A 20,053-nucleotide genomic window follows, 5' to 3' on the forward strand; every position below is an offset into this window, starting at 1 on the left:
ATTAGTAGAGTGTGCTAATACTGTGATTAATTATTTGACATGATATGGTGTTTGATACATGTGTTGATGATGTATGATGATATGCATAATGTTGTGAATGTATATATTATGCATGTATTTGTGAATGGACTGTTGTATGGCTTAGAGTGTGAGCATATGTCCATTGTGGATTGTTGTTGGTGTTGCATTGCTAGATGATTAGCGTGTATAGCATAGCCTTTGGGGTTGTAGCTAATTCCCATGGTGAGGAATTAGTGAGTGAATCATTGTGGATTCGTTGTTGATGTTTGCATGCTAGGTGATTAGTGTGCATAGCATAGCCTTTGGGGCTGTAGCTAATTCCCATGGTGAGGAATTAGTGAGTGAGTCACTAGATCTCAAATGAGTGGGACTAGTGAGCTTAGTAGCCGTATCTGGATTTGATCGGTGAGCTTGAACTAGATGTTCAAGAATAGTCGGTACCGCATGTGTGGAGTCTCATTTCATAATGTATGTATGGCGTATAATATGAATGGATGTATTCCAATATTATACGTGTGGTTGTGTTGACTAGGCATGGCAACATAACCCGTACCCGTGGGTGCCAACCCGAACCCGCCCCGAAGTTGACGGGGAAAACCCGCTTTGATTGGGTTTGGGTTCGGGTTTGGGTTTTCCCCGATTTTAAAATATGGGGACGGGTTGGGTAATGGGGACACTAGTACCCACCCCGAACCCGTCCCCGAACCCGCCCCGTTTATTTCATTATGTACATTATTATTTATTTTTGATAATTTAGAATATTAAATATATGGTCAATGTTTTGATATTTTAATTTTAATTTATTATTTAAAGTATTTGAAATGTATGTATGGAATTTTTTTAGAATGTTTTATTTTATTATTTGAAATGTAATTTTATTTTATAAAAATAAATATTTCTATTAAAAAAATTGATTTCACTAAATGAATGGTGGCGGGGCGGGGATACCCGAACCCAACCCAAACCCATTTGGGACGGGTTTGGGTTTTGATTCTCCATCCCCGTTTGGGTTTGGGGCGGGGAACGGGGATGGTTTGGGAATTCGGGTTTGGGTTTGGGGGAGGTAAAAACCGTCCCCGACCCGCCCCGTTGCCATGTCTAGTGTTGACATTGAGTATGAGTATGAATTGTGCAGTATTGAGTATGATAATTGGGTTGATGTGCCGTTACTGAATGTGTGATATGATTAGGGTGATTAATGTGTTAAATTACTTAACATGACATGATATTTTATAATTCTTACTATATCGATTGAGGAACTCACCCTTACAACTATTTTTCAGGTAACGAGCAATGAGTTGAGTAGAAGCTAATGCTTGGAGTCTAGTGTAGTCTCCTTAGTGGGTCATGCTCTGATAGATGTAACATCGGGAGGGAACATTTTAATTGTGTTGTTGATGATTGTTGAACCAGTTTACATGTAGTATGTTGCATGTTTTGAATGATCGATTTGATCTCTATCCGCTGCGTATTATGCAACTGTTTTATTTGATAAATAAATGAGCATGACAAGCTACTTTGATGAATAGTGTGAAATATTGTGTGACACCCTTAATTGCATATTTACTCTGATAGATACATATTTGTTATTTTGATTAAATATTTTGGGTATTTTAGAAGGGTGTTACATTAGTGGTATCAGAGCATAGTCGGTCGAGTCGAGTCGTAATTATTCTGTTTCCCCTGTACGGGATAGGTGTTGTGTAACCCTATCAGTACTTATTGTTTTAGCTTGTTTGGTTTTCAGAATAGAGATGGCTGGAAGAGGTAGAGACGATGCTGCGATTGCTGAGGCTCTGGGTATGCTAGTTGGAGTACTTGGAGGGAATCCGAATGTTGTGGGAATGGGAGCTGCTCGTCAATTGAGTGAGTCCAGAAGAACAATCCTCCAATGTTCAAGGGAGCATACGATCCAGATGGCGCTCAGAAGTGGTTGAAGGAGATAGAGAGAATCTTCCGAGTGACTGAGTGTGCCGATAACCAGAAGGTCAGGTTCGGTACGCATATGCTGTCAGAAGAAGCAGATGATTGGTGGGTTGCTACCCGCACTGAGTTGGAAACTGCTGGGAATGCTGAGATCACTTGGGCTGTATTCAGAGAGAGATTTCTGAGGAAGTACTTTCCAGAGGATGTCAGAGGAAAGAAAGAGATAGAGTTCTTAGAATTGAAACAGGGTAATAGGTCTGTTACTGAGTATGCTGCTAAGTTCACAGAGCTGTCAAAGTATTATACTCCCTATAACGAGGCTACTGGGGAATTTTCGAAATGTGTGAAGTTTGAGAACGGGTTACGTCCCGAGATCAAGCAGGCTATTGGATACCAACGGATCAGAGTGTTTTCTGACTTGGTTGACTGTTGCAGGATTTTTGAACAGGATTCCAAAGCCAGAGCAGAGAGCTATCAGCAAAGGGTTGATAGGAAAGGCAAGAATCAGAATGATCGTGGAAAACCGTATGCAGCTGGCAAAGGTTTTCAAAAGCAAAGTGGGATGAAGAGGCCTAGTGGGGGAGACTCTAGCGCCCCTGCTAAGTGTTATAGATGTGGTCGGGCTGGACATCGTGTCCATGAGTGTACCAGTGCTGAGATGAAGTGTTTCAAGTGTGGCAAAGGTGGTCATTTGGCTGTAGAGTGCCGGTTGAGGACTGTAACTTGTTTCAACTGTGGAGAGGTGGGTCATATCAGTCCACAGTGTCCTAAGCCGAAGAAAGAGAATCAGTCAGGAGGCAAGGTCTTTGCCTTATCGGGTTCTGAGACTTCTGCAGATGATCGTTTGATCAGAGGTACGTGTTATATTAATGGCTTTCCTCTTGTAGCTATTATTGACACAGGTGCGACTCATTCCTTTATATCTTTGGATTGTGCTGTGAAACTTAAGTTAGAGATATCTGAGATGCATGGAAGTATGGTGATTGATACTCCTGCGAAGGGTTCAGTGACTACTACTTCAGTTTGTTTAAATTGTCCTTTGAGTATTTTTGGTAGAGACTTTGGGATGGACCTCGTGTGTCTTCCATTAGTGCAGATTGATGTTATCCTGGGTATGAACTGGTTGGTGTGTAACCGGGTTTCTATCAACTGTTTTGATAAGACTGTGATCTTTCCTGAGATTGAGGAAGTAGAGAGTTTGGTTCTATCAGCGAGGCAGGTGAATGAGGCAGTAGCAGATGGGGCAGAGCTGTTTATGCTGTTAGCGACCTTGGAGGCTAAAGATAAATTGGTGATTTGCGATCTAGCCGTGGTGTGTGATTTTCCTGATGTGTTTCCGGAAGAAGTGAATGAATTACCGCCAGAGCGTGAAGTTGAGTTCTCGATTGATTTGGTACCTGGTACTAGGCCGATGTCGATGGCTCCGTACCGTATGTCTGCTGTTGAGTTAACTGAATTGAAGAGTCAGTTGGAAGATCTGTTGGATAAGAAATTTATTCGTCCGAGTGTGTCGCCGTGGGGTGCACCAGTGTTATTGGTTAAGAAGAAAGAAGGTACTATGAGGTTGTGTGTGGACTACAGGCAACTGAATAAAGTGACGATCAAGAATCGGTATCCTTTGCCGAGGATTGATGATTTGATGGATCAATTGGTTGGTGCGAGTGTGTTCAGCAAGATAGATTTGAGATCTGGGTATCATCAGATACGTGTGAAAACTGAGGATATTCAGAAGACTGCTTTCAGAACAAGGTATGGACATTATGAGTATTCTGTAATGCCTTTTGGTGTGACTAATGCGCTTGGAGTATTTATGGAGTATATGAATAGGATTTTCCATCCGTATCTAGACAAGTTTGTTGTGGTGTTTATTGACGATATCTTGGTGTATTCGAAATCTGAAGAAGAGCATGCTGAGCATTTGAGAGTGGTTTTAGGAATTCTACGAGAAAAGAAGTTATTTGCTAAACTGTCTAAGTGTGAATTTTGGTTAGAAGAGGTTAGTTTTCTTGGTCATGTGATTTCAAGAGGTGGTGTTGCTGTTGATCCTTCTAAGATAGAAGCGGTGTCTAAGTGGGAAGCTCCGAAGTTTGTTGCTGAGATTCGAAGTTTCCTTGGATTGGCTGGTTATTATAGGAAGTTCATTGAGGGATTTTCTAAGTTGGCGTTACCGTTGACGATGTTGACTAGAAAGGGGCAAGCGTTTGTTTGGGACTCAAAATGTGAAGAAGGTTTTCAAGAGTTAAAGAGAAGGTTAACTACTGCTCCTATTCTGATATTACCGAGTCCGTCGGAACCATTTGAGGTTTACTGTGATGCTTCATTGTTGGGTTTGGGTGGTGTGTTGATGCAGAATAAGCAGGCTATAGCTTATGCTTCGAGACAGCTGAGGGTTCATGAGAGGAACTATCCGACGCACGATTTAGAGTTGGCAGCTGTGGTATTTGTTCTAAAGTTATGGAGGCATTACTTGTACGGGTCGAGATTTGAGGTTTTCAGTGACCATAAAAGTTTAAAGTATTTGTTTGATCAGAAAGAGCTGAATATGAGACAGAGGAGATGGTTAGAATTTCTGAAGGATTATGACTTTGGTTTGAATTACCATCCGGGTAAAGCAAACGTAGTAGCTGATGCATTGAGTCGGAAATCATTGCATATGTCTATGTTAATGGTTAGGGAATTGGATTTAATTGAGCAGTTTAGAGACTTGAGTTTGGTGTGTGAGAGTACTCACAATAGTGTTAAATTGGGAATGTTGAAATTAACGAGTGGTATTCTGGATGAGATTAGAGAGGGTCAGAAATCCGATGTGTTTTTGGTTGATAAGTTGACTCTAGTGAATCAAGGTCAAGGTGGTGAATTCAGAGTTGATGAGAATGGTGTTTTGAAATTTGGTAATCGGGTGTGTATTCCGGATGTTACCGAACTCAAGAAGAGTATTCTGGAGGAAGGACATCGTAGTGGCCTGAGTATTCATCCTGGAGCTACGAAGATGTATCATGATTTGAAGAAGTTATTTTGGTGGCCGGGAATGAAAAGAGAAATTGCGAGTTTTGTTTATTCTTGTTTGACTTGTCAGAAGTCAAAGATTGAGCATCAGAAGCCGTCTGGGCTAATGCAACCGTTGGCTATTCCAGAGTGGAAGTGGGATAGTATCAGTATGGATTTTGTTTCTGGTTTACCGAGGACAAGTAAGAATTTTGAAGCTATTTGGGTGATTGTTGATAGATTGACGAAATCGGCTCATTTCATTCCGATCAGAATGGATTATCCGTTAGAGAAATTAGCTGAGTTGTATATTGAGAAGATTGTAAGTTTGCATGGTATTCCGTCGAGTATTGTTTCGGACAGAGATCCTAGATTTACATCGAAGTTCTGGGAAGGTTTGCAGAGGGCTATGGGAACTAAGCTGAGATTGAGTTCTGCATATCATCCGCAGACTGATGGTCAGACTGAGAGGACGATTCAGTCACTAGAGGATCTTTTGAGGGCTTGTGTTTTGGAAAAGGGAGGTGCTTGGGATTGTTATTTACCTTTGATTGAGTTTACCTACAACAATAGTTTTCATTCGAGCATTGGTATGGCACCGTTTGAAGCTTTGTATGGTAGGAGATGTCGGACACCTTTATGTTGATATGAGTCCGGTGAGAGTGCTGTGGTTGGACCGGAGATTGTTCAACAGACTACGGAAAAGATTAAGATGATTCAGGAGAAGATGAGAATTGCTCAGAGTCGTCAGAAGAGTTATCATGACAAGAGGAGGAAGTCACTTGAGTTTCAAGAGGGAGATCATGTGTTTCTTCGTGTTACTCCGATAACTGGGGTTGGTCGAGCTTTGAAGTCGAGGAAGTTGACACCTCGATTTATTGGCCCTTATCAGATTTTGGAGAGGATAGGGGAGGTAGCCTATCGTATCGCTTTACCGCCGTCGCTTGCGAATTTGCATGAGGTGTTTCATGTGTCTCAGTTGAGGAGGTACATTCATGATCCGTCGCATGTAGTCCAAATAGATGATGTACAGGTGAGAGATAACCTGACTGTTGAAACATCACCTATGAGGATCGAGGATCGAGAGTTGAAGCAGTTGCGGGGTAAAGAGATTGCCTTGGTGAAGGTAGCTTGGGGAGGACCAGCAGGTGGCAATGTGACTTGGGAACTTGAGAGTCAGATGAAGGAGTCTTATCCGGAGTTATTCGCTTGAGGTATGTTTTCGAGGACGAAAACTCTTTTAGTGGGGGAGAGTTGTAACACCCCGATAAAAATAAGATAATTATTTAATTTAAGTTAATATTATATTTATTAATTTAATTAAATAATTGGAATTATTGGATTATTATTATTATTATTGGAATAATAATTATTGGAAAATATATATATAAGTTGGAAATAAGAAAAAGAATCCATTTGGTAAAGAAAGGGTTTTTACGTGAAAAACAGAGAAGCGGCTGAAAAGTGGAAAGTGGAGAAAGGGCAAAGAGGCAGGACAAGAGGAAGAAGGTTTAAGAAGGAAGAGCTTGAAGCTAAAAGATTCGCCGGATTAACTCAGGTAAGGGGGGTTTATCGTCGTTTAATGGGTATTATGGATTAGCATGTAATGGGTAGTGATAAACCGTTGAATTGACCCTAATTGGGATTGTGAATGCTGAAAATTACGTTGGATAAACTGTGTTAAAAACAGTAATTGAATCGATAGTCGTGTGAGTCGTAATTTGCTGGACGTATAGCTTGTTACGGAATTGGAATCGGAGGTCCGGAAGTCCTCCAACGGCGGAAAATGCGGAGAATTCTGCATTCTGCCTTGTGTTAGCGCAGGAACAGCTTTCTGTCTTGCGTTAACCGGTTAACCCAGGGTGTTAACCGGTTAACACTGTGTTGTATTGTGTAAAATTGCTGTTTTGTCTGCGTTAACCGGTTAACCCAGGGTGTTAACCGGTTAACACTGTTGGGATTGCTGAGATAGTGTTGTTCTGTCTGCGTTAACCGGTTAACCCAGGGCGTTAACCGGTTAACACTGTTAAGTTTTGGGCAGGAAGCGTGTTTGTGCTGCGTTAACCGGTTAACCCAGGGCGTTAACCGGTTAACACTGTTGCAGAGTGGAAAATTGGTGTTTTAAATGTTGTGTACTTAATTGATGGTTGGCATATGTTGGCGGATGATGTAATAGGGATTAGTTCCTGTTGTTTTGAGTAGTAAGGGTATTAGTAGAGTGTGCTAATACTGTGATTAATTATTTGACATGATATGGTGTTTGATACATGTGTTGATGATGTATGATGATATGCATAATGTTGTGAATGTATATATTATGCATGTATTTGTGAATGGACTGTTGTATGGCTTAGAGTGTGAGCATATGTCCATTGTGGATTGTTGTTGGTGTTGCATTGCTAGATGATTAGCGTGTATAGCATAGCCTTTGGGGCTGTAGCTAATTCCCATGGTGAGGAATTAGTGAGTGAATCATTGTGGATTCGTTGTTGATGTTTGCATGCTAGGTGATTAGTGTGCATAGCATAGCCTTTGGGGCTGTAGCTAATTCCCATGGTGAGGAATTAGTGAGTGAATCATTGTGGATTCGTTGTTGATGTTTGCATGCTAGGTGATTAGTGTGCATAGCATAGCCTTTGAGGCTGTAGCTAATTCCCATGGTGAGGAATTAGTGAGTGAGTCACTAGATCTCAAATGAGTGGGACTAGTGAGCTTAGTAGCCGTATCTGGATTTGATCGGTGAGCTTGAACTAGATGTTCAAGAATAGTCGGTACCGCATGTGTGGAGTCTCATTTCATAATGTATGTATGGCGTATAATATGAATGGATGTATTCCAATATTATACGTGTGGTTGTGTTGACATTGAGTATGAGTATGAATTGTGCAGTATTGAGTATGATAATTGGGTTGATGTGCCGTTACTGAATGTGTGATATGATTAGGGTGATTAATGTGTTAAATTACTTAACATGACATGATATTTTATAATGCTTACTATATCGATTGAGGAACTCACCCTTACAACTATTTTTCAGGTAACGAGCAATGAGTTGAGTAGAAGCTAATGCTTGGAGTCTAGTGTAGTCTCCTTAGTGGGTCATGCTCTGATAGATGTAACATCGGGATGGAACATTTTAATTGTGTTGTTGATGATTGTTGAACCAGTTTACATGTAGTATGTTGCATGTTTTGAATGATCGATTTGATCTCTATCCACTGCGTATTATGCAACTGTTTTATTTGATAAATAAATGAGCATGACAAGAGGGTATTACTTCTACAATCCTTCTGAGGGCAAAATGTTTGTCGCTCGAACTGGAGTTTTCCTAGAAAAGGATTTTATTTCCAAAGGAATCAGTGGGAGGAAAGTAGAAAATTCAAGAATCACAAAGCATTGATACACCTATGGAGGAATTAGAGCAGGAAACACAAGTAGTTGTGGAAGAGCAACCTGCTCAAGTAGAACAAGACCAACGTAGGTCAAGCAGGATACCTCACCTACCTGAGAGATATGGATATCTCATAACTGATCAAGGTGATGTATTACTCATGGATCAAGATGATCATGTGACCTACCAAGAGGCCATAACTTGTCCCGAGTCTGAGAAGTGGCTAGAAGCCATGAAATCTGAAATGGATTCCATGTACACAAACCAAGTTTGGACCTTGGTAGAGCCTCTTGTAGGAGTTAACCCTATAGGATGCAAGTGGGTCTTCAAAAAGAAGATTGACATGGATGGTAAGGTACATACCTATAAGGCAAGACTGGTTGCAAAAGGATATAAACAAATTCATGGGGTTGACTATGATGAAACCTTTTCACCAGTTGCAATGCTTAAATCTGTTCGGATTTTACTTGCTATCGCTGCATATCATGATTATGAAATATGGCAGATGGATGTCAAAACTGCTTTCCTTAATGGGAATCTTCTTGAGGATGTGTACATGACACAACCTGAAGGATTTGACATACCAGAAGAAGCCCAAAAGATATGTAAATTACAAAGATCAATCTATGGATTGAATAAGCTTCCAGAAGCTGGAATCTTCATTTTGATGAAATAGTAAAACAATATGGATTCATCAAGAACGAAGATGAGCCTTGTGTCTACAAGAAGGTTAGTGGGAGCATGATCGTTTTCCTGGTATTATATGTAGATGACATATTACTCATTGGAAACGATGTCCCTACCCTACAACAAGTAAAGTCTTGGTTAGGGAAATGCTTTTCTATGAAGGACCTAGGTGAAGCAGCCTATATATTAGGAATCAGAATCTATAGAGATAGATCACAAAAACTGCTTGGCCTAAGTCAGAGTACATACATAGACTAAGTGCTGAGACGCTTTAATATGCATGAATAAGATTACATATGCATCTGCAATAGGATCTATCATGTATGCCATGTTATGTACTCGACCAGATGTCTCGTATGCTTTAGGTGCAACGAGTAGGTACCAATCTGATCCCGGTGATGCTCATTGGGTAGCTGTCAAGAATATCCTTAAGTATTTGAGAAGGACTAAGGACTCATTCTTGATATATGGAGGTCAGGAAGAGCTGGTTGTAATTGGATACACCGATGTTAGCTTCCAGACAGATAAGGATGACTTTAGATCGCAATCTGGTTATGTGTTTTGCTTAAACGGTGGCGCTGTGAGCTGGAAAAGTTCAAAGCAAGATACAGTTGTTGATTCTACAACCGAGGTCGAGTATATTGCTGCCTCAAGTGCAACAAAGGAATTTGTTTGGATCAAAAAGTTCATTAGTGAACTTGGCATAGATCCTAGCATTGTGGATCCCATTGGTCTCTATTGTGATTACAATGGTGCTATCGCACAAGCTAAGGAGCCTAGATCTCACCAACGATCCAAACACATACTTAGGCGTTATCACCTCATTCGAGAGATAATAGATAGAGGAGATGTGAAAATATGCAGAGTACCTACACTTGACAATATTGCTGACCCACTGACAAAGCCTCTTGCGCAACAGAAGCATGATGGCCATACTAGATCTATGGGCATTATGGGTATGCCTGATTGGCTTTAGTGCTAGTGGGAGATTGTTGGTGTAAGCCCTAGAGGCCAATACTTTTGGTACTTGTATCGAATTATTTTTTAATAATAAAAGGCTTTTTCTTTATTATGTTTGTTTAATAAAGTCCCTAGAATATCTAGTCCGTTTAATGTATCAAGTGTGACTTAATCATGAGATCACATTAAACATAATGACACTATTCTTAAAGTATCCGTAGTCGAGCTTTATTGTGAAGTGGTATAACATTAAAGCATTAAGACTATTATGTATATAGACTGATGATCACATCTCATGGATCATGGATAAGGAGTTATCAAGTCTTAAACATAGGTATGAATATTAAGAGTAATATTTATACTGGATTGACCCGCTATGAGAATACTATATAGAATGTTATGCAAAGTGTCATAAGTTATTCTCATGGTGATAATGGCGTATACCACCCTTCGACCTGAAACCACTCTGGACCCTAGATGTAGAGTCGAGTGCTTTATTACTGATCAAACATTGTCCGTAACTGGATGACCATAAAGACAGTTGATGGGTACTCCACGAAGCATGCTAAGGGACATGAGTGATCTAGATGGAATTTGCCCATCCTGCGTAACATGATAAATGTCTATGGGCCGAATATTGAACTGGACAAGGATGACACAGTTTATGCCTTGTGTTCAATATAGACATAAGGGAAAAAGAGTAATTGTACACATAAGTATTATCACAAAAGGATTTGTCAGATCACATGACACTTTCGTGTCTTGGGTAGCAGTGATGTGTTGCTAGATACCGCTCACTGTTTATTATGTGAAACACGTGATTTAATATAATTTCCAATATCGCGAAAACCTACAGGGTCACACACAAAAGGACGGATTGATGAGAGATAGAGTAACTAAGGAATACCGTAATATACGGTGCACTTAAGTGAATTGTAGAACATCGTAAGGTACGGTGTACTTAAGTAGAATACGAAATATGGTAAGGTACCACGCGCTTAAGTGATTTTGGCATATTATAAGATATGGGTCACATACACTTAAGTGGACTTTTTAGCTTATAGCCCACACAAGTGATTCTATAAATATAACCCTTGTGCAGAAGTATTTGTGCAGTTGCAATTTCGTTTCTCTCTCTCTCTCTCTCTCTCTCACACACACACACACACACACACACTCAAAGCCTTCATTCATAGCAGCTAGCACTGAGATTGAAGGAATCCGTTCGTGTGGACTGAGTAGAGGCGTTGTCATCGTTCAACGTTCGTGATCGCTCCGTAGATCTGCATCAAAGGTTACAATCGCCACAAGAGGTAACGATTTTATCACTGATCATGCCCATTCGTAAGGATCACTAAAGGAGAAATTTTAAATTCCGCTGCATTTTGGATCGTTCTTCTCCTTCAATATGTTTATTGAGTAATTGGTGAAATAAGCATTCTGCAAGTTATAATAAACTCAAGTATATATATCACAACGGTTGCTAGTTATAACCATGGTGAAATTTGATATGCTAAGTCTTTCAATATGATCGTAACTTTCAACCATGGTGAAATGTTAAAAATTATCAAATTCTAACACTGGGTATCGAACGAGTTACCTCCAAATTTTACTACGGTTGTTTTTAATAATCATAATGATATGTAACACACTATTGAGTTTTTACTACGATTTGAAGACCAGGGTAGTAAAGTTGGCACATACTACCACATCTTACTTTACCACGGTTTGTCAACCGTGGTAGTATCCTTTTTATAATTGTGGTGATATGACCTTTCTATAGTAGTGTTAGCTTAGCATGGAAGTGGGTTCATGCCCATTCTCCAAGTTTGAAATTTTCCAGTTAGATTGAGAGCGAAATCCAATCAAGTGACTGGGCATCTAGGGTGTGTTGGATGTCATCCTTTTGTTATAGGTGGTTGTGTCTTCCTCCCTTCAGTCGCCTCTCTGCAAAGGTTTGTTTGTGTTTGAGGTTTTAGAATAGATTGGTTGACTTGATTTTCTTTTTTTGGTTGAGTTGTTGTTTTGCTTTGGAATTTTTATTTTGACGAGTCTTTGTCGGATTTGTTATTCTTGCACACTTATAATACTCTTTTCTTTTGTTTCCCTAGTTTCGTTTATAACTTTTAATTATCTTTTTATTAATAAATATTATTGATATTTTCTATTAAAAAAATTATTTTACTTAAAGAAACAGTCAATGAAGAAATTTAAATTAGAATTATTTTAATGCTAAAAATATCAAAATTATAATATGTTTAAATTTAATTAACATTATAATTTTAAATACTAAAATAATAAATATAAAATATATTGAAAAATATGATTAAATTTTTAGTAAATCAATTGATCAAAAAATTAGTAAACAAAATTTATAAAAAAAAACTTACAAATATTTTAAATTAGTATTATTAGCTAAATAAAACAAAAACATAAGACTTGAACAATTTTAAAGCATAAAACTACTGTCCCACTTAAGCATACTTTCTGCAAAGACTATGCAGAAAGTATAATACCAAATCTAATAGAATTCCTGACATTATTCTTCATTCTCTCTTCAAACTTCATGAAGAAATTTAACCAGTCCTTCTAGAGCAACATTAGCATCCTCATTTCTCAACAAATGTTCTGCCACTACTGCAGGGGTGACATCTACTTTTTCCAATAGCTCTTCAATTTGTTGAATGAGTGGACCATGTTGTTCTTCAATGTCCAAATAGTTTGAAGCTAAGATTTTGAATGCCTTGGTTTTAAGAAAGGACAAGTGAATATGCATATCCATTCTACCAGGACGCAACAATGCCGAATCAACTTTGTCTTTATGATTTGTAGTGAATATCAAAATCCGTTCTTCTCCAAAACTTGACCACAAACCATCCATACAATTAAGAAGACCCGACATGGTAAACCTTTTTTTACTACCCGGATTTGCCTGATATGCCTGTAGCATATGAACCTTAAACAAAGCAAAAAAAAAAACTATTCAAGACCCAGAAACTAAATAAGATAATGGACAAAAGAAAAACAACAAACCTGAGCCCCGGAGAAATGGTCTGAACCCATGTCCATATTAACATGGTTTGATCGATTAAGCACCTCTTTGTTGCAGTCAATGTCTTCAATAACAATGATGGATCTGTTAGATGTTCCTCTCATTAATGTAGTGAGCTGTGAGTTACAATACACCAAACTAAGATCCATATCATATACATCAAATTTCAAGTATTTGGCTATAGCAGCAATAAGACTAGATTTTCCTGTTCCTGGTGGCCCATACAATAGGTAACCACGTTTCCAAGGCTTTCCCACTTTTTGATAAAGCTTCTTCCTCCTCAAGAACATATCTATATCATCAGTTATAGATTTCTTTAGATCAGGATCCAAAGCAAGTGAATCAAAGGAAGCAGGATGATTAAAATCACTGTGTTTCCAAACCCCAGTTTGCATGGAATGGATCTTGAGAGTTCTATTTCCTGCTTTTATAGCTTCATAAGTCCTTAAAACATGTGGAATATATTTCTCCATTACTTTATCTCTATGTTTCTCATCGAAACTTAACATGAATCCGTTCTCAGCAGATTCTTTAGGCTTATTATACTGATATGTTTCGGGATAACCTTGATAATGATAACCCTCACCATCAAGTTCTCTAACGGGATTAGGACTTTCAAAAACCTCGTTATCGGGTTTTTGAATCCGCAGCCATTTAATCTTGATGCCTTCAAATTCATCGAACACTCGTTGCTTTCCATCAAAAGCTAAGAGTAAGTTTTTATGATCAGAAATTTTTCCAATTTTGAGGGATTTGTAAGTGTTGGATATTTTAGTAGGGAGATACTCTTTGGCTGCATAGTAGAGATTGTTGGTATTTCCATCCCAAGTCTGATCAATTTGAAGTGAGACTTCGTTACTGGGTCTATAACTGGAGAAGAAAGAGGAGAGTTTTGAGATGATGAAGTTTCGAAGTTTTAAGGGTATGAGATCATTGATTGCAGTTCTAAAAATCATCATGAAAGTGGAAAAAGCAGCGTATATCTCAAACCATGATGATGCTGAACCAATGTTTGTAAAAGATGGATAAAAACGATTATTCATCATCATGATGTGAAGACGGAGGAAGATAGATGAACTGTGATGTGAAGAGTTGAGAGATATTCTTATTTATAGGGTTTCTGATAGGTTTAATAAGTTATTTAATCTCTATTATCAAGGTGGAATTTAAATTTTCTCAGAGAAAATCAAGGAAACAACTATTAAAAAAAACAAACAATAAAAGATTATAAAGAGTAAATCATATAAGATTCAAACTTTTTTAAAACAGTGATTTAAAAATAAAAACAAGGAAAAGAAAGTACTAAAGGAGATTGTTAGGAAGAGAAAATCAAAGTTGAAATTATAATCAATGTAATATCTGATATTTTTTTATCAATATATTATTCATTTTATTCCCTAAATTGTTTTTAATTTTTTTATAAAAAAAGTTTTTTTTATCTATTCATCCCATCAAATCACATTGAAATACTATTATTTTAGATTATTTTAAAAATATACAATAAATACTTTTTTTATTAAATTATTTGAATGTGTAAAAAGTTTGACCATATTAAAATTGAAGATATATCAATAAATATTTATTTTACTATATGATACCATGATTTAATGCTAAATATCAAAGCACTTAGTATTTGATATTCAATGTCTGTTTTTAAAATATTTTATAGTCAAATTATTCTCTATTTTTATGGTTGAATTTAAATTTTATTTTAAAAGGTTTATTAAGAAAAGAATAAAATAAAGAAAATAAAAATTTATTTTTTTTCTTTTAATTTTCTAGAATTTTACTTCTAGATAAAAAAATCAAGAAAATAGTTATTTTAAAAAATAATAATAAAAGAAAACACAATACTACAAGAAAATCTTCCGCAACGTTATAATTTTACGACGTGAAAACAACATGACAAAAAATAGACAGTTGCGACGTGATTTACACGTCATTAATATTTTTTAATAATTAAATAAAAGAATCCCTATTTTCAGATGGTGGTATGTTATAAAATAAATAAATAAAAGATTGTGTCGTGTTAAACACGTCGTAACATATATTTTCAAATAAATAAAAAAGCGTCAGTGATTTCACATGAGAGAGATTCGAATTTTAAAAAAAATAAATTGTGCCGTGTAAATCACATCACAAAATACTTTTCAAAAAATCAAAGAAAATCATTTAGGAATCTTAATTGAGTGAATTGATGTTTGGTTAGGATATAGAGTCATTCTGACATCTCAATAGTACCGATATGTAAATCAAGTTGCAAGGCAACCGTCACTTTTCAGTTGCCACGTGATTTCCGCGTAGGGCCGGAGGTATTAAGAAGAAAGAGTGGGCCCATGTCCCCACCACATTCTTCTTCGATTAATATTTAATAATATATTAATAATTTAATGTCTTAAAAATTAGGAAAAAAAGTTAATAATGCCCCCACTTAATAAAATGATTTGGAGTATCACACACCGACACACATCCATATGCATTTAAAATAAATTAAATTCTTTAAATAAAAAAAAAATTTAACTCCTATTTTTTTTCATATTCCTATTAATTCTCTTTTACTCTTTTCAAATAGAAACAAACCACTTTTCATATTCTTCTTTCTCCCTCTCCTTATTCTCTCACTACAAAGTGTCTTTCTGTTTCTAACTTCTTCTCCATTGTTGATCTTTTAAAAGGTAAATTTTTTAATTTTAATCTTTATGAATTTATAATTTATTTTTATTATTGTAGTAAGAGTAAAAAATATATTATTACTTTATTAAGCTTGAGATTATGTTAATGGCAAAAAAATTATTTTTAGAATTTTGTAGTGTTTATTTGAAATTATGGTGTTTGTATCAATTTTACAATATTATTATGAATTTTCTGAATATGATTTTAATTGTGATTTTTTGTTTTGTTTTTAGTAATAAGCAATGGAAAAATATTTCAAAAGAAAAACAACAAAGCAATCATCAACTCCTAATCATCAAACACCTAATGAACGTCGAAGCCCCAAACTGGATTCTCCCATGGAAAAAAGGTTTTTGCAGTTTGAATTGGAAAAACTTCCTAACGATCCTGGTTTAAGACAAAAAATGTCAGATATTATTTGCCAAAGGGTCTTTGTCAACCAAAAGAAATTATTTTTCCACAAAGAAAATTTGGAGATACCTTTCGTAAGTTTAATTCGGATTGGTATTTAAAATATGGTAGTTGGTTGGAATATAGTCAAAGTGAGGATGCTGCGTATTATTTATGTTGTTATCTTATGAGGGCACATTTTGAAGAACATAAAGGTTGCGGTGATGCCTTTATAACATAAGGCTTTACAAATTGGAAAAATAGTGAAAGGTTTCGAGGTCATCTTGGAGATGTAAATAGCTCTGCATGGAGAAATTGTCAAGCTCTAATGAAACAAAAGCAAAACATTGAAGGTGTCTTGTGTAAACAATCCAATAAAGTTAAAGAGGACTATCGAATTCATTTGACAAGTATAATTGATTGCATTCGATATTTATTAGCACAAGGTTTAGCTTTTCGTGGTAATGATGAGTCAATTTCATCTAGAAATAAGGGGAATTTCTTGAACTTATGAATTTTCTTGTTAACCATAATGAAGATATTTATAAAGTTTGGAAAAATTATCGTGGAAATCTTAAGTTAACATCTCTTGATATTCAAAAGGATATTGTTAAAGTTGCTGCAACGGTCACTACTCAAGTTATACTGGATGATCTTGGAGATGATTTATTTGCTATTTTAATTGATGAATCTCATGATATCTCAGTGAAGGAGCAAATGGTTGTCGTTATACGTTATGTAAATAATGAAGAAAAAGTTATTGAGTGTTTTCTTGGTGTTGTTCATGTTTCAAATACTAGTGCTCTAACATTGAAATCGGGTTTGGAGTCATTATTTGCAAAATATGGATTAAGTTTGTCAAGGATACGTGGACAAGGCTATGATGGAGCAAGTAATATGCAGGGTGAATACAATGGTCTAAAAATCTTGATTTTTAAAGAGAATTGTTCTGCATTTTTTATTCATTGTTTTGCCCATCAACTCCAATTAGTTCTTGTGACATTAGCAAAAAAAACATTCTAAAATTGCTTTATTTTTTAATTTGGTTGCTACTTTGTATAATGTTGTTGGAGCATCATGTAAGCGTCAAGATATTCTTCGTGAAAGTCAAACTACAAAGGTGAAACAAGCATTGGAACATGGAGAAATCTCTAGTGGGCGTGGCTTGAATCAAGAAATGACAATTAAGAAGGGTGGGGTAAACAAGATGGAGCTCACATTATGGTACATTACTTAGTATAGTTTCTTTATTCTCTTCTATCATTGATGTGCTAGAAATGGTTGAGGAAGATGGAACAGATTTAGATAAAAAAAGGTGAAGCACTAATGCTGAAGAATTATATGCAGTCTTTTGAATTTATTTTCATCTTGTACTTGATGAAAATAGTTATAGGAATTACACATGATTTATCTCAAGCATTACAAAGAAGTGATCAAGATATTGTAAATGTTATGAAGTTAGTAAAAATGTCCAAAATAAGACTACAAGCTATAAGAGATAATGGTTGGGATTCTTTGTTGAATGATGTTTCATTATTTTGTGAGCATAATGATATTGACACTCCAGAGATATGGATGACACTTTTCAACCGACACAAAAAAAGTCAAAGAGAAAAATGGAGAAAGTATCTAATTTACACCATTTTCAAGTTGGATTGTTTTATGAAGTGATTGATCGACAACTTCAAGAGTTGAACAATCATTTTCCAGAAGTGAATACTGAGTTGCTCCTCTGTGTAGCTTGTTTAAGTCCAAGAGATTCATTTTCTGCATTTGATAAGGAGAGGTTGATTCGTTTAGCTCAATTTTATCCTTCAGAGTTTTCTCAAGTTGAATTATTGACACTAGATTGTCAGCTTGAAAACTATTTCTTAGATGTATGCTCTGACAGTGAATTTTCAGAATTAGAGGGGATTGATGATCTTTCTATCAAGCTCGTAGAGACCAAAAAATATGTTGTGTATCCGTTGGTATATTTGCTTTTAAAGTTATCTCTGATATTACCGGTGGCAACTACAATAGCTGAAAAAGCTTTCTCTGCTATGAATATTATCAAGAATCGAATGCGAAATCGCATGGGTGATGATTGGTTAAATGATTGCTATACTTACATTGAGAGAGATATTTTTGTTGATGTTGAAAATGAGAAAATCATTCAACATTTTCAGAACATGAAAAATCGTAGAGAACAATTATAATTTATATTTATATTTTTGAAAATGAAATGTTATATTTATATTGATCCCACTACTCAAAATTTCTGACTCCGTCCCTGTTTACACGTAACTAAGTTGCGACGTGATTTCTACAATGCTGACTCTGATATATAATTTCCAACGCTCTTCCTCCATGCACATAATTATACTTCTTCTTCACTCTTTATCTCATTCTCATTTCCAGCTCCTTTATTTCAATCTTCCAATCTCATTCTTCATACTTCTCTCTTTCAATCTTAAGTCTTAAACTTCAATTTTCTCACAGTCATCCAATTAGTTCAATGTAAGAAATTATTTAATTTATCTTTCTTTTATTTGATTTTTGTTTAATTGAATTTCATATTGTTAGTAATAACTTTTTTATTCTTTTCTTTTTTTATTTTAGGTTATTAAGATATTCATTCAGAAGTTATATCGCCACAAAATGTATTTAGTTGTTTCATTGAGGTATTTTGATAAAAAAAAATTCTAGAGATTCATATATATATATATATATATATATATATATATATATATATATATATATATATATATATATATATATATATATATATATATATATATATATATAATATATATATAAATGATTGGATTTCACTGTTTGTTTAGATTTGTTTTTTAGATTTATATGTTAACATTCATATATGTTTTTAGATTTGTTTAAATTTATATGTTGACGTTATACGTTAAGATTTACATTTGTTTAGATTTATATCTTAACATTCATAGATGTTTTTAGATTTGTTAAATTCATATATATGTTTGTTTAGATTTGTTTTTTACTTTTTATAATATATTACTTTAATAGAATATTTATACTAACATAATATTTTAATATATATTATTTTAAAAAGAATAAATATAATATATATTAAATAGTTATAGAAAAATAAACATAAAATATTAAATAGTATATTACTAAATTTCTATTTTTTCCAAATTTAATATATTATTAAATATACTATAAGATTTATTTAATATTTTATAGAATATATAATATATTAAACAGAATATATTAAGTAATAAATTAAAATAATTTTTATATTTATTAAGTAATATTTTATATAAGTAAGTAACCTATTTTTAAGAATATACGTATTAAGTGATATTTTTATATAAGTAAGTATATATATTTTTTAGATAAGTATGTAAATAAAATTTGAGTAAGTATATATTTTCTAAAGTAAATATTATTAAGTAATATATATTAATTAGCAAATAAATATATATTTTTAAAATTATTATATATTAAGTAAGTATAGATTTTTTTACTTAAATGTTTTAAGTAGGTATTATATATTAAGTAAGTATATATATTTTTTAGTTAAGTAAGTATATATTTTTAAATAAGTAAATAAAATATAATTTGAGTAAGTATATATTTGTTAGAGAATATTATTAAATAAGTAAAAATATTATTAAGGAATATATATTAAGTAAGTATAATATTTAAGTAAATATTATTTAATAAGAAAATATATTATAAATAAGTATATATATATATATATATATATATATATATATATATATATATATATATATATATATATATATATATATATATATTATATATATATATATATTATATATATATATATATATATATATATATATATTAGATATATAGAGAGAGAGAGAGAGAGAGAGAGAGAGAGAGAGAGAGAGAGAGAGAGAGAGAGAGAGAGAGAGAGAGAGAGAGAGAGAGAGAGAGAGAGAGGAGAGAGAGAGAGAGAGAGAGAGAGAGAGAGAGAG

General features: G+C 34.8%; 2 protein-coding genes across 3 annotated transcripts; one reads left to right on the top strand and one right to left on the bottom strand.

Annotated features, from left to right (window-relative positions):
* Positions 1-12,390: 12,390 nt before the first annotated feature.
* LOC127120207 (AAA-ATPase At3g50940) lies at positions 12,391-14,098 on the bottom strand. Of its 2 annotated transcripts, none has more exons than XM_051050616.1 (2): positions 13,004-14,098; positions 12,391-12,911 (listed from the first exon to the last, which is right to left on the bottom strand). In XM_051050616.1, the coding sequence occupies exons 1-2, from the start codon at positions 14,069-14,071 to the stop codon at positions 12,528-12,530; spliced, it is 1,452 nt and encodes a 483-aa protein (XP_050906573.1). In that variant the 5' UTR covers positions 14,072-14,098; the 3' UTR covers positions 12,391-12,527. The 2 variants fall into 2 exon arrangements, with proteins under 2 accessions (XP_050906573.1, XP_050906572.1); XM_051050615.1 differs by having other exon boundaries at positions 12,391-12,926.
* Positions 14,099-16,413: 2,315 nt separating this feature from the next.
* On the top strand, positions 16,414-18,283 carry LOC127123647 (uncharacterized). The gene is given in 5 exon segments (XM_051053850.1): positions 16,414-16,587; positions 16,689-16,977; positions 17,153-17,268; positions 17,270-17,400; positions 17,653-18,283. Coding segments are annotated over 5 exon segments (1,341 nt in total).
* The last annotated feature ends 1,770 nt before the right edge of the window (positions 18,284-20,053 follow it).

This window comes from Lathyrus oleraceus, chromosome 2 (genome assembly GCF_024323335.1).
Source record: "Lathyrus oleraceus cultivar Zhongwan6 chromosome 2, CAAS_Psat_ZW6_1.0, whole genome shotgun sequence".
Classification (NCBI taxonomy): Eukaryota; Viridiplantae; Streptophyta; class Magnoliopsida; order Fabales; family Fabaceae; genus Lathyrus; species Lathyrus oleraceus.

Coding starts and splice junctions, on each gene's coding strand:
- LOC127120207 (XM_051050615.1), bottom strand. CDS start 14,071: ATGATGATGAATAATCGTTTTTATCCATCTTTTACAAACATTGGTTCA. Junction 12,927..13,003: donor ACCATTTCTCCGGGGCTCAG/GTTTGTTGTTTT, acceptor GCTTTGTTTAAG/GTTCATATGCTACAGGCATA.